The sequence below is a fragment of the Antedon mediterranea genome, chromosome 3 (assembly GCF_964355755.1).
Source record: "Antedon mediterranea chromosome 3, ecAntMedi1.1, whole genome shotgun sequence".
NCBI classification, from domain to species: domain Eukaryota; kingdom Metazoa; phylum Echinodermata; class Crinoidea; order Comatulida; family Antedonidae; genus Antedon; species Antedon mediterranea.
This window is the reverse complement of record NC_092672.1, coordinates 20,728,926-20,751,998: the sequence shown is the minus strand read 5'-3', so window position 1 is coordinate 20,751,998 and position 23,073 is coordinate 20,728,926. Positions and strand designations below refer to the sequence as shown.

At 35.2% G+C, this 23,073-nt stretch overlaps 1 protein-coding gene across 4 annotated transcripts in view; it reads right to left on the bottom strand.

Annotated features, from left to right (window-relative positions):
* Nucleotides 1-691: 691 nt before the first annotated feature.
* Nucleotides 692-23,073, bottom strand: part of LOC140045025 (uncharacterized) — a 36,747-nt gene continuing 14,365 nt past the window's right edge. Inside the window, exons 15-24 of one of the 4 annotated variants that reach the window (XR_011844524.1) lie at nt 20,271-20,426; nt 19,908-20,189; nt 19,570-19,659; nt 18,182-18,398; nt 17,905-18,015; nt 11,435-11,479; nt 11,233-11,283; nt 9,040-9,558; nt 7,696-8,343; nt 692-1,925 (exon numbers count right to left, since the gene is read on the bottom strand). Coding sequence is in view for 2 of the 4 variants with exons in the window: in XM_072089758.1 (XP_071945859.1) it covers nt 8,321-8,343; nt 9,040-9,558; nt 11,233-11,283; nt 11,435-11,479; nt 17,905-18,015; nt 18,182-18,398; nt 19,570-19,659; nt 19,908-20,189; nt 20,271-20,426 (1,494 nt within the window). In the remaining 2 variants the exon portion in view is untranslated. Of the gene's footprint in view, nt 1,926-1,945; nt 2,042-6,925; nt 8,344-9,039; nt 9,559-11,232; nt 11,284-11,434; nt 11,480-17,904; nt 18,016-18,181; nt 18,399-19,569; nt 19,660-19,907; nt 20,190-20,270; nt 20,427-23,073 lie in introns of those variants that run through there. The other 3 variants (XR_011844525.1, XM_072089758.1, XM_072089759.1) reach the window with 3 other exon arrangements.

Sequence of the window (23,073 nt, the reverse complement as noted above, 5' to 3'; positions counted from 1 at the left end):
ATAGTTAAAGAGAGAGTACACAACTCACACGCACCAGTTAATAGTTAAAGAGAGAGTACACAACTCACACGCACCAGTTAATAGTTAAAGAGAGAGTACACAACTCAAACGCACCAGTTAATAGTTAAAGAGAGAGTACACAACTCACACGCACCAGTTAGTAGTTAAAGAGAGAGTACACAACTCACACGCACCAGTTAATAGTTAAAGAGAGAGTACACAACTCACACGCACCAGTTAATAGTTAAAGAGAGAGTACACAACTCAAACGCACCAGTTAATAGTTAAAGAGAGAGTACACAACTCACACGCACCAGTTAATAGTTAAAGAGAGAGTACACAACTCAAACTCACCAGTTAATAGTTAAAGAGAGAGTACACAACTCACACGCACCAGTTAATAGTTAAAGAGAGAGTACACAACTCAAACGCACCAGTTAATAGTTAAAGAGAGAGTACACAACTCACACGCACCAGTTAATAGTTAAAGAGAGAGTACACAACTCACACGCACCAGTTAATAGTTAAAGAGAGAGTACACAACTCAAACGCACCAGTTAATAGTTAAAGAGAGAGTACACAACTCAAACGCACCAGTTAATAGTTAAAGAGAGAGTACACAACTCACACGCACCAGTTAATAGTTAAAGAGAGAGTACACAACTCACACGCACCAGTTAATAGTTAAAGAGAGAGTACACAACTCAAACGCACCAGTTAATAGTTAAAGAGAGAGTACACAACTCACACGCACCAGTTAATAGTTAAAGAGAGAGTACACAACTCACACGCACCAGTTAATATTTAAAATTATTTTAGAAGTGTGGTTGTATAATCCCCATTGTTACTGTGTTATATTATATTATATATCAAGCGCCCCTTTTAATCATAATAATAATATTGATAATCATAATATTGATGGTAATACTAATGATGCACACTATATAGCATTGGCACTCAGTTTCATGTGTCAAGAAATCAAAATAAACAATGATTTATCAGCTAAATCAACATGTCCCTGTTTTTTTAAAGCCTGTTGTGTTTAAATGCCTTGACCATTGTATTTAGTTGATGTGCTGCTGCATGTTGCCAGCTATCAGCTATATCAACACGTCCCTGTTGTGTTAATGCCTTGACCATTGTAGGTAGTTGATGTGCTGCTGCATCTTACCAGCTATCAGCTATATCAACACATCCCTGTTGTGTTAATGCCTTGACCATTGTAGATAGTTGATGTGCTGCTGCATCTTGCCAGCTATCAGCTATATCAACACGTCCCTGTTGTGTTAATGCCTTGACCATTGTAGGTAGTTGATGTGCTGCTGCGTCTTGCCAGCTATCAGCTATATCAACACGTCCCTGTTGTGTTAATGCCTTGACCATTGTATGTAGTTGATGTTCTGCTGCATGTTGCCAGCTATCAGCTATATCAACACATCCCTGTTGTGTTAATGCCTTGACCATTGTAGGTAGTTGATGTGGTGCTGCGTCTTGCCAGCTATCAGCTATATCAACATGTCCCTGTTGTGTTAATGCCTTGACCATTGTATGTAGTTGATGTTCTGCTGCATGTTGCCAGCTATCAGCTATATGAACACGTCCCTGTTGTGTTAATGCCTTGACCATTGTAGGTAGTTGATATGCTGCTGTATGTTGCCAGCTATCAGCTATATCAACACATCCCTGTTGTGTTAATGCCTTGACCATTGTAGGTAGTTGATGTTCTGCTTTATGCTGCCAGCTATCAGCTAAATGAACACATCCCTGTTGTGTTAATGCCTTGACCATTGTCTACCTCTTCCAACATGTCATATTCATCCTGTCTGTTTTTACCTGTGGTATTACTGATAACATCCCATTGAATACCAAGTTGCACTGCCAGTCTTATCCACCTATCCACAGATGAATAAGAGATCTTGAACAAGCTGTAAAATTAACAGGTTTCGTACGCGTCCTTAAATTCCTTGAAAGTCATGGAAAAATAAATCTCTTTTTTCAAGTACTGGAAAGTCCTTGAAATTGGCATTTGTCCTTGAATGTCCTGAAAATTGTTAAAATACAATAAAGTTATATGAATTCTTTTTAATAAAGTTTTGAAAACACTGAACAATAAAAGTATTAAGTATGAAAGTACATGGAAGATAACAACGTTTGTACGTGCCGACTTTTCCGCCGCCGATAAATGCTCGTACATGAAATAGGCTTTCTTATCAGGTTGGTTGTTGACTGCAGAACGCCACTGGCCAGTGATGTTCAGATGACAATCACCTTGAAAAAACTTTGCCCAACTATTCTTTTGTTCCCCCACAGTACATTATTGCATAATAGCTATTACTATTGAAATAAATACTTGGCCCTTTTTGTGTTCCGATTTTGTTTAAACATTAATTTAACGAATGTAATATTGCAAACATGCATAGCATTTTAGCATTACACTTTAATTAGTGACTATACTCGCATTCTATTTATAGCCTCTGATAAGCTATAAATAGAATGCGAGTATAGTGACCTCTCTCAGCGAGGCTCTCTCACACCGCAAGCGCGTATATTAGCGGTCTCTATATGGCTGCCGATGAGTTTTTTATCGTGCTTTTCTCGTCAGTGGAAATCTATCCAACATGTCACGCGTACATGCTTTTTTCAAGAGTCCTGGCTTTTTGATAGCAAATTTTCCCCGTGGATTAACCGTGCGTCAATAAAAACGGAGGCAAAGTGTAAACTATGTAGAAAAACATTTGATATCTCCAACATGGGACGGTCGGCGTTAATATCTCATCAAAACGGAAAAAAATAAAAAGCATAAACAACAAATGGAGTTGAGGTTTAACAATACGACGCAAGAAGTTAATCAATTTTTTAGTAAGTCCAACCCAACAACATCCACCAGTAAATCTAATAGTACCATCACCAGTATTATTGAACAACAAGACATACCAGGCACTAGTGTTGATAATAGTATACCGAAACGTACGAACCCAAGTGGCCCGGCGACGATGCAGTATTTCAGTAGTAGCATGGATTAAAGAATAGAAGGATATGCATCAACGGTGACATCAAACGATTTTACAACGCGCTTGCCTATACTAAAGCACTGCTGCCAATCAAACAAACACGCTCATTGAACTCCGTGTCTTTAACCGCGGCCCTCTGTAAAACGCTGCGAATCAACTGTTACATTTTTTGAGACCAAAACGTAACCATGTAGAAATCGTATGCGCAGTCTGAATGTTCTATTGACATGTCTGCGTCGATGATTAATTGACAACAAAAATATATTGCTGAATAATTCTGTTTTAGTTACATCACAATCGGACTACGAAAAGTTCACTTTCTTATGACTGGTAATTTTAAGTAGTTGGTAACATTAATAAAATATGCAATTTTTATATTTGAATTATCATTATTTGCCTGCCATCTTCTGTCATTAAAAATTGCGTTAATCTATAGAATATTAAATTATGCATTTGACCATGTATGTTGTTAGCGTGGCCGGTGTTCACCCATACAACAATCGTGTAAATCTCTTTAATTATCGATGTGATTATATTTAAATTGTAGTGCCTGGTGATTGGCTAGTGGTTATGTCATCCACATCACATCCAATCACCGGGTCTAATTGAATGAAAACAGCGATCCCTGATCCGGGATTGGCTGGCTATGTATAGTTGCGATTCGTTACCTAGCGGTCGTTTTGAAAAGTACACGCAGGGCAAACTTAATCACGAACAAACGAAGTACCTATTATTATTCACACAAGAAGTAAGACAACGGTGAGTATATAGATCATGATTACACGTTGTATCTACTACACTTAAGATTAGCCTAGGCCTACCTAGGCAGCATCAATGTCGGCAAATCATATGGTTTACTAGTAAGCCTAGAAGGCCTAGGCCTAGTATCCTTGCTGATTTTGTAATTTTACATGTATGTAGGCTGAGACAACAAATAAATAGTTATTGTCTCAGATGTAGGGCTACTACAGGTCATAAAATGCTACTTTAATGTCATAAAAACATTAGCGTAGATCAATCGCGGCAGAAACCTATACTAATTACAATTATAGCATCTACAATTCTAAGCCAATAACAATATAGTATTGTTTTTATCTGGTATATTGATGAAGTAGGCCTACACTAGGGTCTTCACAATAACATACAATGTAATTTAATAACTAGTGGCGTGAGGCCCGGGCGTGAGGCAGAGGCCTGAAGCCACTTGTTTAGGAAACATAAGTGGCCCTCCAAGTTTCAAAGATCGAGGCCTTGGACGTTTTTAGCATTTTTCGACATATTTTATGCCTGTTCCTCTGGGCACTGCTCATGGGCCCCAAGCTTCGGTTTAGCCAGTGAGCGCACATAGCCGTTACGCCACTGCTGATTATACTGTTCAAATATGTATGAATACATACAGTGCAACAAAGAACGCGCGAAAGAAGCGTAGTCAACAAGGTTAAATGTCGTTGCACATGTGCAGTAAACAATATATTAGGCACGCGACCGTTTCGTTGTTACCATGCGGTTAATTAAATTGTAACATTGTGGGCGGTCCGCGGTCTGTCGGCGAGAGTCAAGGAACCCTTGATCTCACGTCGATGCATATCCTTCTATTCTTTAATCCATGGTAGTAGTGAGGAGATTCGTAAAGCAGAAATATTGTGGGCCTTATTCATGACTAACCGGCACTATTCGAACAAGTCGATGGATGAAATAAATGAAGTATTCCAGGCGATGTTTCCAGATAGTGGAATAGCTGCAAAATTTAGTTGTGGTGAAAAAAAGTCTGCTTATGTTGTTAATTATGGGTTAGCGCCATATTTTAGGTAAGTTTTGTTTGATATCGATTGATATAGGCCTACAATTTAGATTAAATAAATAATTGTAATAGGCATTTCTGTATTGAGCCTGGTGAGTATGAAAAACAAATGTTTTTAGTCTAAGTTTTGTTCATTTTAGGTCATTACTTCTGAAACGTGTTACGGATGAGTCAGATTACGTTCTACTATTTGATGAAAGTCTAAACAAAGGTACACAACTAAAGCAAATGGATATCCATGTCCGATTTTGGGCTAACAACCACGTGGAAACTAGATTCTTTGATAGTACATTCATGGGTCATGCTACTGCTGAGAAAGTCCGTCACCGATTTTAAGATATGTGCAGACAAACTAAATCTCGCAAAATTACTTCAAATCGGTATGGATGGTCCAAACGTCAATTGGAAGTTTTATAAACTTCTCTCTGCCGATATAAAGACGAATTACAATACATCAGTTCTCAACATTGGGTCGTGTGGCCTTCATGTAATGCACAATGGGTTTCAAAGTGGTGTGCAGTCAATTGATTGGAAGGTCTACGACATACTGTCTAGTTTACAAATACTGTTCAAAGACACCCCTGCTCGTCGGGAAGATTTTGAGAACGCTACTGGCACACATGTGTTTGGCCTTAAGTTTTGTAAACACAGATGGGTGGAGAATGCTGCAGTTGCGAAGCGGTTTCTCAGTGTTTTTCCGCACCTTAAAACGTACATCAAGCAGGTGACCGAAAAGAAAATAAATGACCCAAAAACAAAGTCGTATGACACTCTGAAGGCTGCTTCAGTAGACTTATTTACGGTGCCCAGAATGCACTTTTTTGTGATGGTGGCCACACAAATGGAAACGTTTCTTTAAAAATATCAAACAGATCAACCAATGATACCGTTTCTTGAGAAAGATCTAGTGGCATGTTTGAGAGGGCTATTGAGATTGGTCATTAAACCAGACGTCCTTTCCGGGCTCGTGAATGGCCAAAGTTTCACTAACTTTAATATAGATGAAACGAAAAACCATTTACTTGCTAACAAAGTAGACTGTGGAATATTAGCTTCAGAGCATATAAAGGAGTTGATCAAGAAAAAGAAGGTGTCCGAGTTACAAGAACTCACGTTTAAAAATGAGTGTAAGACCATGGTTCTTACAATTGTTAAGAAAGTGCTATCTAAATGCCCACTTGGTTTCAGAATCGTTCAAAAAGCGAAATTTCTCGATCCAAGAAATTTTTGTTTAAGTGGTAATGCGCGATCTCTTAATGTTGGTAGACTAAAGGCTGTATTAAACATATTAGCAGACAACCAAAAAATCAACCATGACATGTGTGATGAAATTGTTAATCAGGCAAACGAATTCTATGATTTTGTTGTGTTAAATAATTTATCAGATTTCACTGAATACGATCCTAAATGTAGAATTGACGAATTTTACTATGACCCCCTTAGCAAAACCACTAAGTATCACGCATTCTAGGGGGTAGTAAAATTGATTCTAATGCTTTCCCATGGCCAGGCGACTGTTGAGAGAGGTTTTAGTGTAAACAAGGAGGTAGCGGCTGTCAATATGTCAGAGAGTACATATGTTTCGAAGCGCGTTGTATGCGGTCACATAGCTTCAGTTGGTGGTGTTTTGTCTGTAAAGATAACGCCCCAATTAATTACTTCTGTGAGTGGGGCTAGGCAACGCTATAATCTCCATCTTGATAATGAAAAACGTAAAGCGGCAGAATCTTCAAAGGCTATTAAGAGAAAATCGACGATCGATGAGTTAGATAACTTAAAGAAAGCCAAAAAACGATGTATTGCTGATATTATGGGTTTAGAAAAATCGTCTGCAAAGTTTTCCGATCAAGCTGAAAGTAAAGGTAGTCTTACCCTCATTGCCAAAGCTAATAGCTTGCGTAGAACCGCTTCTGAAAAAAAAGAGCAATTAGCTCAACTAGAGGAAGACATTAGACATAAATTAGAGGAAATCAAAAATAGCTAGGTTATTGTGTAGATTAAATTAGCAGAAATTGCTAAGTTGTAAAAAATAAACAATGTAAAAATCTCATGTGTTTATGATCGTTTTGAATAAAGTTCAGAGTGAATTAGAATATGGTTTGATTTCTTTTATTTATACCTTCTAAAAAAAACATACGATATACAGAAACGGCATTTAAACTCCGAATTCCGAACGAATTGTAGAACGTCATCCTATAGTAGTATCAAATTACCAAATATCGTCGACAGTGCAGTGACTATGGAAACATCAGCCTTTGTTCAATACACGCCGTGACTACCCTCGATAGGCGCGGAAGTCTGGCGCGGTTCCACAAAGGCTTTACCAGGGAGTTGTTACAACTCTTTACGCTTTACTACCGTTACGTGTCATTTTACTCGATTTCCCACGCCTATGTTTTCAGTACTGTATGTTTTTTTAGTGGCTACAGTTAGTACTTGAATTTCTGAAAAACATCGTAACTACGAATTCATTTTTTTTATTAATCTGTTGAACTTAATATTTAGGTATAATAATGTCCTTGAAATTTTAAAATGTTGACATTGAATGTCCTTGAAATGTCCTGGAATTTTACTAGCTCACAGGTGTACGAACCCTGAATTAAGGAATGAATTAAAATTTACAGTTTACATTCAGTAAACATTATACAAAATAATGAATATTTATGGACTGGAACGGGTATATGTTCTATTTAACGAGGCAGAAAATATTCTTCCCATTTAATAAAAAAAAAAAAATCATTCATATACTGTCCTAAAGTAAACATTTATTCAACGTCAATGTCATCTTTATCACCAACTTCCTTGATATTATCATATTTTGTTTATCATTATGACAATAATTTTAATATTACTCTATTATATCTCTATCCACTCGTAACTTGCCTTCACTTGGTTGGCTTCACATACTTAATGCTATCTCAATGGTTCTTCAGTGGTGCCTCAACGGTGTATCAGTGGTGCCTTAATGGTGGCTCAGTGGTGCCTCAACGGTTGCTCAGTTGTGTTTCAATGGTGACTCAGTGATGTCTCAAGTGTGTGTCAGTGGTGCCCCAGTGGTGCCTCAATGGTGTATCAGTGGTGTTTCAATGGTGGCTCAGTGATGTCCCAATTGTGTGTCAATGCTGCCTCAATGGTGGCTCAGTGGTGCTACATGGTGTCTCAGTTGTGCCTCAAGGTTCCTCAATGTCATCTTCAATGGTGTCTCAGTGGTGCCTCAAAGGTTCCTCAATGGCATCTTCAATAGTGTCTCAGTGGTGTCTCAGTGGTGCCTCAAAGGTTCCTCAAAGGTTCCTCAATGGCATCTTCAATAGTGTCTTCAGTGTTGATGCAATGGTGTCTCAGTGGTGCCTCAATGGTTCCTCAGTGGCATCATCAATATTGTCGTCAGTGTTGCCGCAATGGTGTCTCAGTGGTTCTTCAAAGGCATCTTCAATAGTGTCTTCAGTGTTGCCGTAATGGTGTCTCAGTGGTGCCTCAATGGTTCTTCAATGGTGTATTCAGTGTTGCCTCAATGATCATCTTCTTTGTTGCCTAAAAATTATCACAATGAAAGTTTAAAACAAGGTATACACTTTCTTTAGTTAAACAAGCTTTCTCACAATGACATAAATTGTTTTAGCACAAAATCTCCTTTTACAGTTTCCTGACACATGATGATAAATAACATTACTATAAAATAATTAAGAATAAATAACACAAATAGTAATAAAACAGTATTTGCCTGCTCAAATGGCAGTTGTAAGCTCTGTCTACACTATCAAATTAGTTTAACAAAAATGTGTGATGTGTCCAAATATGGTAGTGATGTGCCCAACTATGTTAGTGATGTTCCCAAATATGCAAGTGATATGACATCATCATGTCCATAAAATTGCACATCACATTGTTTTGTCACATAAAGTTTGATAGTATAGACAGAGCGTTATAATGTTGTAAACGGTATAAGAACCTTAGTGACAAAGAAAAGTCAGGATGTGAAAATATTCCTGTTATTTTATGTTCTTAACCTGTGTCAACAAATCATTTTGTATCATACGGTCATCATCTAATGGTCCACATCTAATGGTCCAGCATTCATTCTATATTATGAGGGGGCAACTCAATGTATTCTCAATATATTTTTACCATTTTCTAAAAATTCTGGTTTGATGCCAGTTATTGTGGGAGAATATTTACGTGACCTACAATCTGTGGATTTAAGGTAAGAAATCTCTCAAATTGACTTACACATTATTTTATTTGGGATTGGTCCAAGCAGCTCAGCAAACTTCTCTCTTTCTGATTCATCTACCAATTTGGATTTGCTCTCTAAATAAAATGTTACATCCCAAATGGTTGGTTGTTCCAATTGATAACAAGCTGTAACTCTATTCAACTCAATTGGGTTAAACTGTTCCAATGCCTTACACAATCTTTTTCTATATGGGGACAACTTCTGTTGATTACTAATTTGTACATTGTTGTCATTCATATACTGTTTTACAAGATCTTTAGCATGTTTAATTTCTGATAGTGTTGCCACTTCACGCAGAAGGTTGACGTCGGTTGGTTTGATCTTTCCTTTATCAGCGAGTTCATTAAAATAATCATTTGCTTTGTAATCTTTATTGCCAAGGACTTGTAAATCTACTTCATCAAAGAGACAACATCTCAAAAATAAGAATTTTCTCTTATTCTTCATAAAGACTTCACTGAGATCATAGTTTAACTTGTTTAACTTGTTTTCCAGTGGATTTGGACTTGTTTCTGTAATAAAGAATTATTTTTAATGACTACAATTCACCATATTAATCATAGGCATGTTTCCTTTTGTTTAGTTGCATTGAGAAAAGGAATAAATCAGGCTCTATGTTAACACAGTTGGGCTTGATATGGAAAATAATTTAAAGCTAAACCAGTAATTAATGATGACGGTTTCCATATTTTTTTGTATAATTTTAAGGCCTCAACTTTTGAATTTCTTTATTCTTTATTTCAAACCAACAGTGTAAAAAAATAAAATAACTAAACTATAAAATATGAGCCAATATAAATATACAAAAATGTAAAAAAGAAAATTTAAATAATTTCATTAATAATACATTTAAATTGAGAAAAATTACAGTTAAAAATATCTAAAGAATTATTTTTTAAAAGACATGAATTGTACAATGACGAGAGTCTACAGAAAATACCATTTTTACAAACATCGACAAAAGAAAATTTAACACGAAGAAAGGGTTTACCACGAAGATTAGATTACAAACAGGAACATTAAAATAAAACAACGAAACAAGATTACAATCAAACTTAGAAGTAAGACATTTATACAGGAAGTGCAAATCCTGTCTTGCTCTCCTAGATGTCGGGGAAACAATAGGAGGCAGGATGGCTGCTGGGCCGACAAAGTGCAAGAACTTGTTATGGGTCCGATCTATTCTGGAGGCTTGAGAAGCAGAGAGTGAGTTAATAATTGAACAGAAATTGAAAGATGGTTGGACGAGGGAATTAAAATTAATAATAAATAAAAGTGTTTTCATCATATTCATAAATTATTTAGTTATTTCAAATGATCAGTCTTTAGAAGTATACACACAATCTGTTTTCAAGGATGTTTTAGTTATTATTTTGACCACTTTTCCTATGTAGAAAAGTTTTGTCTACTATTTGAAAATTGTTATTATAGTATTCAAATTAATAATATCAAAGAAAATAATGTTGATAATTTGATGTTTCTGAAAGTTATAAGAAACATTAGCATGATTCCATTCTGATTTGTTCGGCTTTAATTATTTTAAAGAATTAGCTAACCTGTGGTGGATTTTGCTGTAATACATTCAACTTCATACAATTTAAACTATCTTGTCATTCATATACAGCAATTTTAACTTTCTTACAAAAAATGTGTTTTTAATTATGTTTTAAATATGTTTGAATGTCTTATTTGGCTTCTCCGCTGTTATTTTAGGTAATCCTGCCTCATTGATTTACATTTGTTTTGTTTTCATGTTTGTATTTGTTCAAATGAAATAAATGATATGATATCTTTAATGTTTCTCTCTTAGCAGTAGTTTTATTATAGCTGGTACTACATAAGTGGTTGTAACAATGCCCTAATGATCTAATGTTACTCACCTATACCTGTCCCTAATGATCTAATGTTACTCACCTATACCTGTCCCTAATGATCTAATGTTACTCACCTATACCTGTCCCTAATGATCTAATGTTACTCACCTATACCTGTCCCTAATGATCTAATGTTACTCACCTATACCTGTCCCTAATGATCTAATGTTACTCACCTATACCTGTCCCTAATGATCTAATGTTACTCACCTATACCTGTCCCTAATGATCTAATGTTACTCACCTATACCTGTCCCTAATGATCTAATGTTACTCACCTATACCTGTCCCTAATGATCTAATGTTACTCACCTATACCTGTCCCTAATGAGCTTGCAGCAAAAGGAGCAGCAATAGGTGCATCTATGCAAAATAAACATATACATTAGTCATAATCAAGAATACCAGTATTAAATCAACTATTCTGCTAATGACACCAAGATGTTATGCTATTATGTATATTCATGTATTTTCAGACAAACTGTCCATATGATACATAATGATAACCACTAACCTGTCCCTAACGAGCTTGTTGCCAGAGGAGCAGCAGTCTGTGTATCTATACAAAAAAACAGATATATATTAGTCATAATCAAGAGTACAGTATCACAATTGATTCAATGCACTGTTCTGCTATGGTCTATGTCAGTTGTGTGTTGCCTTCCATATGCATCAGATGTTATCTATTGTACATTAATGAGTCTAGTCTAGTGGGTAGATAAAGAGGCTATAAAAACATAGAGATTTAAAATGGTCTATGTCAGTTGTTTGTTGTCTTCCATATCTATATGATGCATCAGATGCTATCTATTGTACATTAATGAGTCTAGTCTAGTGGGTAGATAAAGGGACAACAAAACATAGAGATTTAAAATGGTCTATGTCAGTTGTTTAATATGTACCTATTGAGCTGTTTATCTACTTATAGGTTCATACCAAGTTCATGCAACCCAAGTCTTGTCATCGTCCATTATATTGGGGGGTCAACCATTATGACTACAACTATTTTCACAATTATTGATTACATTTTTTAACCAAAGAAATTAAAATGACATAAACTAGTATAGTATAAACATTTACAGACTTTGTAATAATTTATCTATTCATTAAACAGGTCACAGAAAGATAAACATAACCATTACCCGAGTGATAAATGGTAGATCCCAGCTCCCTATCTTAATTTGGAAATTGTGAATATTAAATGTTAGATGTTTATGTATTATTACTGGTCCTCAAGTTTAACTGGAAACTGAGGAAATTCGGATTAGGCCCTCCACGGACCCACGGCAGCCAGCAGTGCAGCGTCTACCAGATCAGCACACCGGGAGACGATCCCCTACTCTTTTCGAATAGTGTACCAAGTTCTTTAACGTGCACTGTTAAGTACACGGGACCAACGGCTTTACGTCCCATCCGAAGGACGAGGCAATGAGAGTAAAGCATCTTGCCTAAGGAGGCAATTAGTATGGTATAGATAACCTCGAACCCATGCCTATCACATGCTAGTCCGATATTACCATTACACCATCACTCTCTGGTGTATATACAGCACCCGCCGCTATTTCTAGACGGTCTCCCATCCAGAACGCAACCGGGCCCAACGTTGCTTAATGATCTGACGAGAACCGGTGTTTCAACGCAGTATGGCCGTATATAAAACACAACATATAGAACTAAATAACATCTAATAATTGTTCCTTATATATCAAACATTATAATGATATAAAAATTAAAATGCCACTTACAAATATATAATGAAAAATTAACCCCAAACTTAGCTACAATCCAACGGTCTGTCAAGTGAAGGCTTGATAACATAGGCAAACCCTATTTGAATTTTGCCACGTTTTTGAGGATTTTTTAGATTTTTTTAAAACAGATTTTGCTATTTTGACACAGTCTATTTTAAGCCAATGCTAATAAAAAAAGTATGTAAGGAATCTATGAATATTCAGCTTTTAAGAAACTATCCAAAATGATTGATGACATACAAGTGATCTTAAATTGAAAATAAAACACTGTTGTGCTTTAGAAAATAGGTAAAAAATTGACCTCACACTGTCAGCGGGCAATGGATGGTGAGTTTTAAAACGTAAAATGACACATCCTTTTTGTAACTTTACAATTTCAAACATATATCATATTGTTCAGTATTGTCTACAGTTTATTTTGAGCTACTATCCAAAAGAATCCGATTTATAATAGCCGAGATATTTAGGTGGGAACACGAAAATCAAGTGTTTTGTAGAATATCACGATGCGAAATCAGTGGTATTCATGTCCTAGTGGAGTGTGTTGAGGCAATTTAGCTATTTCGTTGCTCAAGAGATTCATATGCAGAGTTCAATGATTCGTCGGTGTCAGACGTTCAACAAAACCAATCCAATACAGACACCAATGAAACGGCTCCAGAAATTGTGACACCCTCCGTAGCAGACACCGATGAGACTGCTGAAGGACCAAGACGCTCGAGACGTTTACAAGGAAGATCTCCAATCGCAGAGGAAGTGCTTGCAGAAATCAGCAAGTCGCATCTTCTACTTATACTATATATATCATTATAACTATGTATAATTTGAACTTTAACTTTAGTATAGACTGTTTAATTGATGTAGCCAAGGATGTCTACATATAGCAGGGGAGTTTGTGACAGGGGGATCCTGTCACAGTGATAACCCTTTGCAGGAAATGGGATACCCCAATGTCCTCTAGGAATTTAAATGGGCTTGTACCTCATTACCAGTCAGTCCTCAGCATAGGTACCTTCTGTAGAATACATGTTAAAACTTTTTTTTGCGCGCATAGTTAGTCCTAGTCAAGAATGATGGGTTGGATGTAAATTCCATATTTCTCCGAAACCATCTACAGTAATGATGAGCTTTTGTATTGAGATAAAATCGAGTCGATAAATCATTAGTAATTTGTATATGACCATTGGATATTATATGTGTTGATTAATCATTAAGTAATTATTATTAGAACATTGTACTGTATTAGATTCATATAGGGTGACGAGGCTACTCATACTAAGGTACAGTAGGCTACCTAGGTTAAGTAGGGTCACATTGTTTATAGTAGTGGTAACCAGATGTTTCCATGGCAACAGAGGCCTGTTCTATCTCGGCCTATCAATCAATACTGTAACAGTATTCTAAGGCCAGGATGGAGTATAGTGGGGATTAGTATATAGTGTAGGCTGATATGTCGTTTATATGAATGTCGTGTACATTTTTTGTTAAAAGCAAACTTTGACTTTATTTCATATGTTGATAATATAAGAAATGAAAAAAAGTATGTTGCCATTTTTTCTAAACACATTTAAAGGACCAAATTCAAGATGGCCGCCAACATTCAAACCCTATTTAAAATCAGAATATCACCAATAACACAAATTATGAATGTTGAACAAGTCCGTTTTGATGGTATTATTAAAATATCATATTATATTATACAATCTTAGCTATATAAAGCGATAATTTGTCAGCCATCTTGGATTTCAAAATGGCCGCCACTGAAAATTAAATTTATTACATTTAAAAAAAAATATGTGTGCATAAATTGTTGTTTGTATACAATGTTCTAAAATAGTCACTTCTCATTGGATTGGCTAATATTAGGCTGTTTAAGATGTCAATGTTCTCTATAATAATAGATATATATGTACCCCACATGACCATTAAATGAATTCATCGGAACGACTTACAAATTGATATCAAATATTCAACAATAACTTCTAATTCTAAATTATAGATCTCATTTCTTTTCATAAAGCTGAAACATTTATTTCAATTCTTGTAAAACAAAATGTATTTATACCTAATGTGAAATATAATAAATGAGTTATTGCCATGTAAATGTAAATGTCTGAACCTTCAGGCCCATAGTAACCAGTATGGATTGTAAGTTTTCAACCTGACCACTTTTGGCCGAAGGTTGAAGGAAATAAAGATACAGCTTATTCACAAGCTTCATAGGAAGCATTAACTCCGACTTCTCACAGTCACATTATACAATCTCTACCGAATTCATTAGATATATACGCCCTACAGATGGACCACCATTACATATGGTTGTGGTATAACAACTCATATAGGGAAAGGCAAGATGATGCCTGACCCAGATTAGTGGAGGTGGAGAGAGAGGACATCAAGAAGCAATTCTTATTTTGACCCAGCGAGCTATATTATGGCTTTTAGACATGTAGCATCGGGCCAGTGCATTGGTTGAAACTGAAATTGTATTACCTACAACAGTGGCACAAATATCCTAAATGGAAAACATATCTAAAGGACGTCACAGAAGCACATACTAACTCTGCTTTCTCTACAATTTCTGACACTTTTCTTAAAAAATGCAGACAGAGAAAGAGATTCTAAGTGACGTTTCATTTTCTTTGGAACACGTTTATCATAATGATATAAACTTGAATACAGAGAGTCGACAATATTTCTATTATATATCAGAGCCACAAGACGATATCTGCACACATGGAAAGTACACATGCTTTTATCTAATATTTCTGAACTACGGCCGGTTGCTTTCGCTGTATATCTTTCAATCAGGGAGGTATAACACCTCCCTGTTTCAACAGAGTACTGAAACAAATTCCAAATATTGGACAGAATTTATGAGAGGACATTTATGTGTGACAAAGGGACTTGCTAGATTTAGATCAATTGATTAAGATCACGAAATTGAACAAGAAAATCGTAAACTCGATGTCATTGAGCATGGTATCATTGGGATAACAAACATTGGAAAATCTAGTTGATGACTTCGAAAGCCAACATTTAAAGAGAGATGAAAGTAGAAAAGGCATCCCGAATAATGAAGAATCCTGCAATTCTCAGAGAGGGGTTTATTGGCCATGACATGATGACATTGGAGAAAAAATGTTTGAGGCATTGGTTAAAGTCTTGTAGAAGGCAAACTGTCTATATGGGATCCTAAAGAAACGGACGAATATTGACAAAAATACACATGACTGTGAATAGAGGTGAAAAACTTAACAAAGTAAAAGAGGACTCCTATTGAGATCCTTTGTCGTATCACATAGTCAGCCGGTAAGTACTGTATATAGCAAAGTATGAGTTTGGCGTTATTCCATGTGCACTTTTTACTTCAGACTGATTACTTCTACTAGTACACGACAAAGATAAGATCGTTCATTATCTAGAAGCATATGCCTACTGTAATACATTTCAACAGATGAAACAATACAACCGATAAAAAAGGTAGTAACATCCAGATCAGCACACAATTAATAGTATTATTAATAGATTATGGATGGTTCGGTGGTAGTAGAAGTTTGATGGATACAATAGTAGAGAACAAAAGGAAGGACAATTTACTGTATCACATTCAAGACAGCTCACTTATTAGAAATATTTCATCAAAGGACTTTGGCAAAGTTAGTTTATGAAATAGGTTAGGGTTAGGTAGAAATGTGTTTTGTGTTTAATCACCATGTTGTTGTCATAGGTGAAGGCCTATCATTTTGGGTAATTTCAATTTAATTTTATTTAATTTAAACACATCTTAATAAGAAATTGAACCTATTTAAAAAAAAATGGTGATTAACACAAAATAGCGGCCATTTTGAATGATCGCTATATTTGTGTTAATCACCATGTTGTTTTCATAGGCCTATCATTGTATTTGATTTGAATCAATGTTATAACTTGCAAACGTTTTAATAAGAAATTGAATCAATTTTTTTTAAATGGTGGCCATTTTGAAATTCCAAATACTGATAAATGTAGGTTTATAATAATGCTTTTAGCAGAGAACCCATATACCATTAATTTTAACTAAAAATATCATTCATAATGGGTGTTACTTTGTCCAATATGGAACATTTATTGTTTATTTTTTGTATTGGTGGCCATCTGTTCGTATGTTATTTAGACAGAGAATGAGTTTGAATGAATGTTTTGTTTCGTATGCAGTTCATATGTTGCAGATAGAAGTGCTGATGTACGCTTTTCGTATATTATATGATTGGAGTTTTATTTTTATTGTAACACTCCAAATATACAAGACATAACGTCCGATAGAGGGCGGCAGAAAAAGAAAGAATAATAAGACCGAGCACATGTGTAGATAAAAATCAGTGAGAATAAAGCATCCAAAACCACTATATTATTTGAAGTGTGTATATTCATTGGAATCCGGAACATAACATAAAATAGCAAGTATATATCATATGTTATATTACTTTGTCCAATATGGTACATTTATTGATTATTTTACGTATTGGCGGCCATCTTGAATTTGACACCCTTAAGCCTTTTTAAAAAAAATTGCAACATTTTCTTTTATTACTTTACATACTAAAGACACTAAATCAGCTGGAATTTTGCTTTTAACAAAAAACGACACGAAATTACATAGTGGCCTACATTAATAATTGAATGATAGCTTATTTTAGCATTGGTAATAGTAATGTTGTAGTATTTTTATAGTACTTATGCTAAAGCATTAACTTCTCACTGTTTTAATCTGTTTTAATCTATATTATTATTACACTATCTTTGAGATATCATATTTAGCGTTACTTTAGAAATATTGTTATTGGCATGAGTGTACGATTGATTCATATATATAGGCAAGTAGGAGGTATAAAAAACTCGGATATTTTCCTTATGGTAGTATAAATAGATTGATGTGATAAAGATGATAAAGATTAAGCATTTTGCCATGTTTTATACAGCTTTGCTTGACCTCCTTGAACTTAATATTTTTTTCTTTTATGCTATAGGGTTTTCCAGAGTCTATGTGAATAAAAAGATCCGTTGATACACAAATGTCTGTGCTGTTCATTATCGTGTGTCACACAAGGATACACTGAGGCGTGTATAATTGCAAATAAAATAAATTGTGTGCATATAGTTTTTATAATAGAAATATAATGAGTAAAGTTATTTCTTGAATAAAACAAAATGGTGTTGTTATTATGCTAACCAACAACATAAAACATCTTACCAGTACCTGTAGTTCTTTGAACTTTTGATAAAGAAGATTGGGCATCGCTGCCACTCGCATTATCATAATTTTCTGAAGTGGTTTTTCTTTTCATTATTCTTGAGGTAGAAGCTACAAATAATAAAACACCATTAAGCAAACGTATTTTTTACATGTAACATAAAAACTCGAGAAAAAGGTTAAACTGCATCAACTGAAAATTGAGGTTTGGAATATCATTAGTTAAAGAATGTTTTCATTTTTTTGTTTTATGTCTTATGGATTATTAGGCCTATACCTTGTTCATATTCTATTTTGCTAAACAGTTTACGGTAACGTTTCACGTCCATTCCTCTGCTTCTACATGGCAACACATCTTTGTCAAATTTGTGAACAACCTGCATATGAGTATGTTCACTATTTGAACATGCGCAACGGATGTACATCTTTACTTCAACACCACGTGCACCATTCTGACTCAAAACTTGCAATTCTTTTTCAAGGAAATTAAGGACCTAGAAAAAATAAGAATAACTAGATGGTACTCTGAGAGTACAAACCTCCGCCTACTGTAAAATTCCCCTACATAAAATGCCCCCTGAAAATGTTTTTTGTAAATGTTTTTTTATTAGTTCTAAGTGTAAAATAGGCTAACTGCACACTACAAAGTTGTGGATGAGAGTTATGCATCCAGCCTCTCACAGTTGAGATCGCTGGTTCAAGTCCTGCTGAGGTTTTTTTTTGTGGACCTTGATCTTTGACCCTGACCCTTCAAAATTTAACCAAAATTATATGATGAGTCATTGATCATTATGGCTAAGTTTGGTGAGAATCGGATAAAAACTGTGGTCTCCAGGCAGTAAAATAGTTTTTGTTTAGTTGTGACCTTGACCTATGACCTTTTCCCCTCAAATTCGAACTCGTTTGAGCTTTTGGGGCATAGATCATTGTGGCCAAATTTGGTGAGAATCGGATAAAAACTGTGGCCTACAGGCTGTTCACAGACACACACACACGAACGCATAAAAATTCCCCCTGAAAATGGGGGCACAAACATACAGGGGTGAAAATATAACCTCCTTGGCGGAGGTAATAAATATTGTTATAGAATATGTAGTAACTGTTATTATTATTAAAATAGGTAATACTGTGCAGCCCTCACTGATTACCTGGATGGAGTTACATGTATAAATAAATAATCTCAATAAAATGACTTAACTACATTTTGAATGATTTAAAAAGAAAAATAATAATAATTATATCCTAGATTTATAAAGCGCCTAATGTTGTGAAACTTCAAAGCACTGTATTATTACCCTGGTCATTTTTGGATCAAACACTTATGGAAACATACTCCCATAATGCAGCTTACTACGTACGTACTTACTACTTATTACGTACCCATTGGTACACTTGGGTGGAGAGAGGCAAACGTAAGTAAGTGTCTTTCCTAAAGTTACAATAAATGCGACGAGCGTTTTGAACCCACGATCAATAGTCCAACCTCCAAAACACTGCGCCACACGCCCTTTCAAGAATCAACAAGCTTTTCAACATTTACTGTATAATCATTCAAAAACAACCCAGATTCACAGAGCTTATGAATTTACACTGACAAAATATCATCAAGCAAATAAATTATACTAGGCATAGATAACATTAGTTTATTTGGTACTTATAGTTTACCTTCTTACAGATGTTAGGTTGTGGATCATCATCTTCAGGAGAGCTACTTCCTGATTCTGTGTTCATAATTTTCGTTCTGACAATTTTTGTCTGCAATATAAAAAACAAATCAATTGCAAAGTGATTACCACTGACATCATTCCAGAAATGGCAATAAACCAAGTAAATTTAAAGTTACTGACAGTGTATATTTTAATATCTGTTATATCCAGAAGTGGTGACCAACAAAAACAGAGAATGGTTTAATAAACATATAATAAACAACATAAGAACAATCCCCCAATATAATACTTGTGATTTTACTGGCATTCAAGGCATGATTGCATTATCAAGTTTACCTGGAACAAACGGCAATGGTTGATGGTAGCTACATTTAGAATGACAAGATGATGGCCATCAACATTCAGTTCTACATGCTCATAAGACAATGTAAGTTCAACATCTTCCATTTGAAATTCTTCGATAAATTTAGTCGCAACACGTTGAAAGAGATCATCTGGAAGGTAGCCATCAAAGTCATGAAAGAGAGAAATAGCACGCTTCTCTTCATATTCAACAGCCTTTGTATCATCCCGTTGGGGCTTCAGGCGTGAAAGAACATAGAACATTCGGCCACCATTCTGCGAAAAATGTAATAAATGTTTATTAGATTGACAACAAATAATTCCATTAATGTACCATATTTAACACAATTTAAATACCTTTTTACTCTTTTTTTCACACATTAACCCAAAAGTTTGCATGAGAGACACAAAGAAGTCAATCCTCTCTTTTGACTCATCCTTCCATATATGCTGCAACAGTCTTTGATCTAATTTACCCTCATTTAAATCACTCCAAAGTTGTTTAAAAGATTCCTATAATAAAGAAAACAAACAAAAAATGTAATTTGTCTATGTAATAATAAGTGAATAGAGACCAAAATTAGAAAAAAAAAATCTATTAGATAAGTGTATTACCATGCTTCAAGCCTAAAATTCAGCTCCAATTCACTACCACTTGAAGGTAGAAAAGAAGCATGGTCACCTCAAAATACAGGTATATGTTTATTGTGTAATTGTAATGAAAAGGAAACTGTATATCATTTCGTATTTGAATGCAAACGACTTATGCATAAAGACAACCAATACTCATACACTTAAAGATGAACTAAGGCCAAATAAAAAAACATACTTGTTAAGCGTCACCGCCCGCTCCTGATTATCCAGCCGCCTCTCTTTTTATTTTTATTTTTTTTTTACCGATATACAACGGAAAGTTCAGCGGCCCGGCCCAGCTCCAGAGTAGGGCTCGAAATTCACGCTAGCAAACTAGCATTTTGCTAGTAGATTCTTCATAATTGCTATTTGAAAATTTCAAAACTAGCAAATGTTTGTTAGGCTAGTGTAATTTTTGAAAAATACGTACTTTTTAGCTTAGACAACGCTAGCCGCCGATCGCTCTATGTCGACAACGGCAATTTGGTGAAAACAATTGTTTCATTTACACGCCGCCGATTTACGTCAAGGAAACGCGAATAGCACCGTGAATCATGTAATGTGGTAAACAGCAAGCTTTTTCCCCAACACATTAAATCATGTGCATTTAGTACGTCGCTGAGAATTACATCATCAGTCACGTGATTACAGAATACGCGATTATCAATTTAGGGATTTAACGAAATAAATATTTTGCCTACACAGTGGTCGAAGCGCGTTTTTTTATAGGTTCGTAAATAGGAAACACCCCATACATAATGGACTCTACCAATTTTGTTTACGATGATCTCGCGCTCGAGATCGACACACCACGAGGTCCTGTTGGGCGATGGGTTTCCTTATGCCTGGTTTACCTGTGGAATAATTGCATACACTTTTTGCATCACAACTTTAAATACTGATTTACACAGCAATTGGCAAAGGATTCATCAAAGAAGAATGAATACTTTGAACAAAAATTCACTTAAGAAATGCCGTAAGCTGTTTTCAAACTATAAATCAGCCCACTATTTAGTATTATTGAGACCAAATCATGCTTCTCGCGATAGGGAATTTCCTGGATAGATGAGTCGAGCGAGAGACGGCGGATGGCCGATGAGTGAGGGGAGTATGGTCGAAGCGGCCGCCAAGCAAAGCGGCCGCCAGTTTAATATCGTCATTTGTATGGAACGCCATGTGCGCTTTAATCTTTGATTGTCGTTGTCAACACCATGGCCTATGGCCAGTTGAGTTACAGCTGTATGTATGGTCAAACCAATAAATATTATAAGCCAAATCATGAACTATCGAATCTTTATATTTCTAAAAAAATTAAGTTTTCCGATAAATATATTTAAATATTTGTATTTTAATATTAACTAACTAAATATATTTACATATACTATCGAATCATTAATAATTTACGTTTGTATCATAATCTACGTACTATTGAACCTTTATATCTCATTTACTATTTATTTATTTATATCTCTTTTTTTTTAAATATTGGCAGTGAAGGGAAAAAATAATGTTAAACTAACCCGACGTTTCTCGAGCACTCTCCTATCGAATCTTTATACATACGTAATTGCATTAATAATTTACGTACGGTATTGCCGAATCTTTATATCTCATTTACATACTATCGAATCTTTATACTGTACAGTATTGCAATAATTTACATACGGTATTGCCGAATCTTTATATCTCGTTTACTTTACTATCGAATCTTCATACAGTATTGCAATACTAATTTACGTACGGTATTGCCGAATCTTTATATCTCATTTACTTTACTATCGAATCTTCATACAATATTGCAATAATTTACGTACGGTATTGCCGAATCTTTATATCTCGTTTACTTTACTATCGAATCTTCAAACAGTATTGCAATAGTTTACGTACGGTATTGCCGAATCTTTATATCTCATTTACATACTATCGAATCTTATTACATAATAATTTAGATTGTTATTTACGTCCGAGGTAAAGAAAACCTGTCGAAACAATGACAATCAAAGATTACAAAACAACGACAATCAAAGCGCACACGGCGTTCCATACAAATTACCGTTATTGAACTAGCGGCCGCTTTGGTTGGCGGCCGCTTGGACCGTAATCCGAGTGAGGTGGGGGTAGCAGCTTGGACGGATTAGTTAGCCTAGGGCCTACAATTTCGCTTGGTGGCAATTAAGTTTAATGTTTTAATTACGTCTGGATATAAACAATACAAAACTCAATTTTGTCATAAGCAATAATATTTCATACATAGTCAATTTTGTTCTGTTTCGCATTTTAAAAGTTTGACGTTTCGTCCTAAAAAAAGTGGGCCAAAACGTCCACCGCGCAAAAATATACCTCTATAAAAAGTAAAAAAAAAACAAAAAAAACCGTCCCCCCGCCCCTGAAAATTTATGAGGGTGTGACGCTTAACAAGTATATTTTTTTATTTGGCCTAAACAATACAATAATCTATCCATGTTCTGGGAATTGTTTTCTACTAGCTCTCTAGATCTTAAATACAACTTATTTTTTGATGATCTTG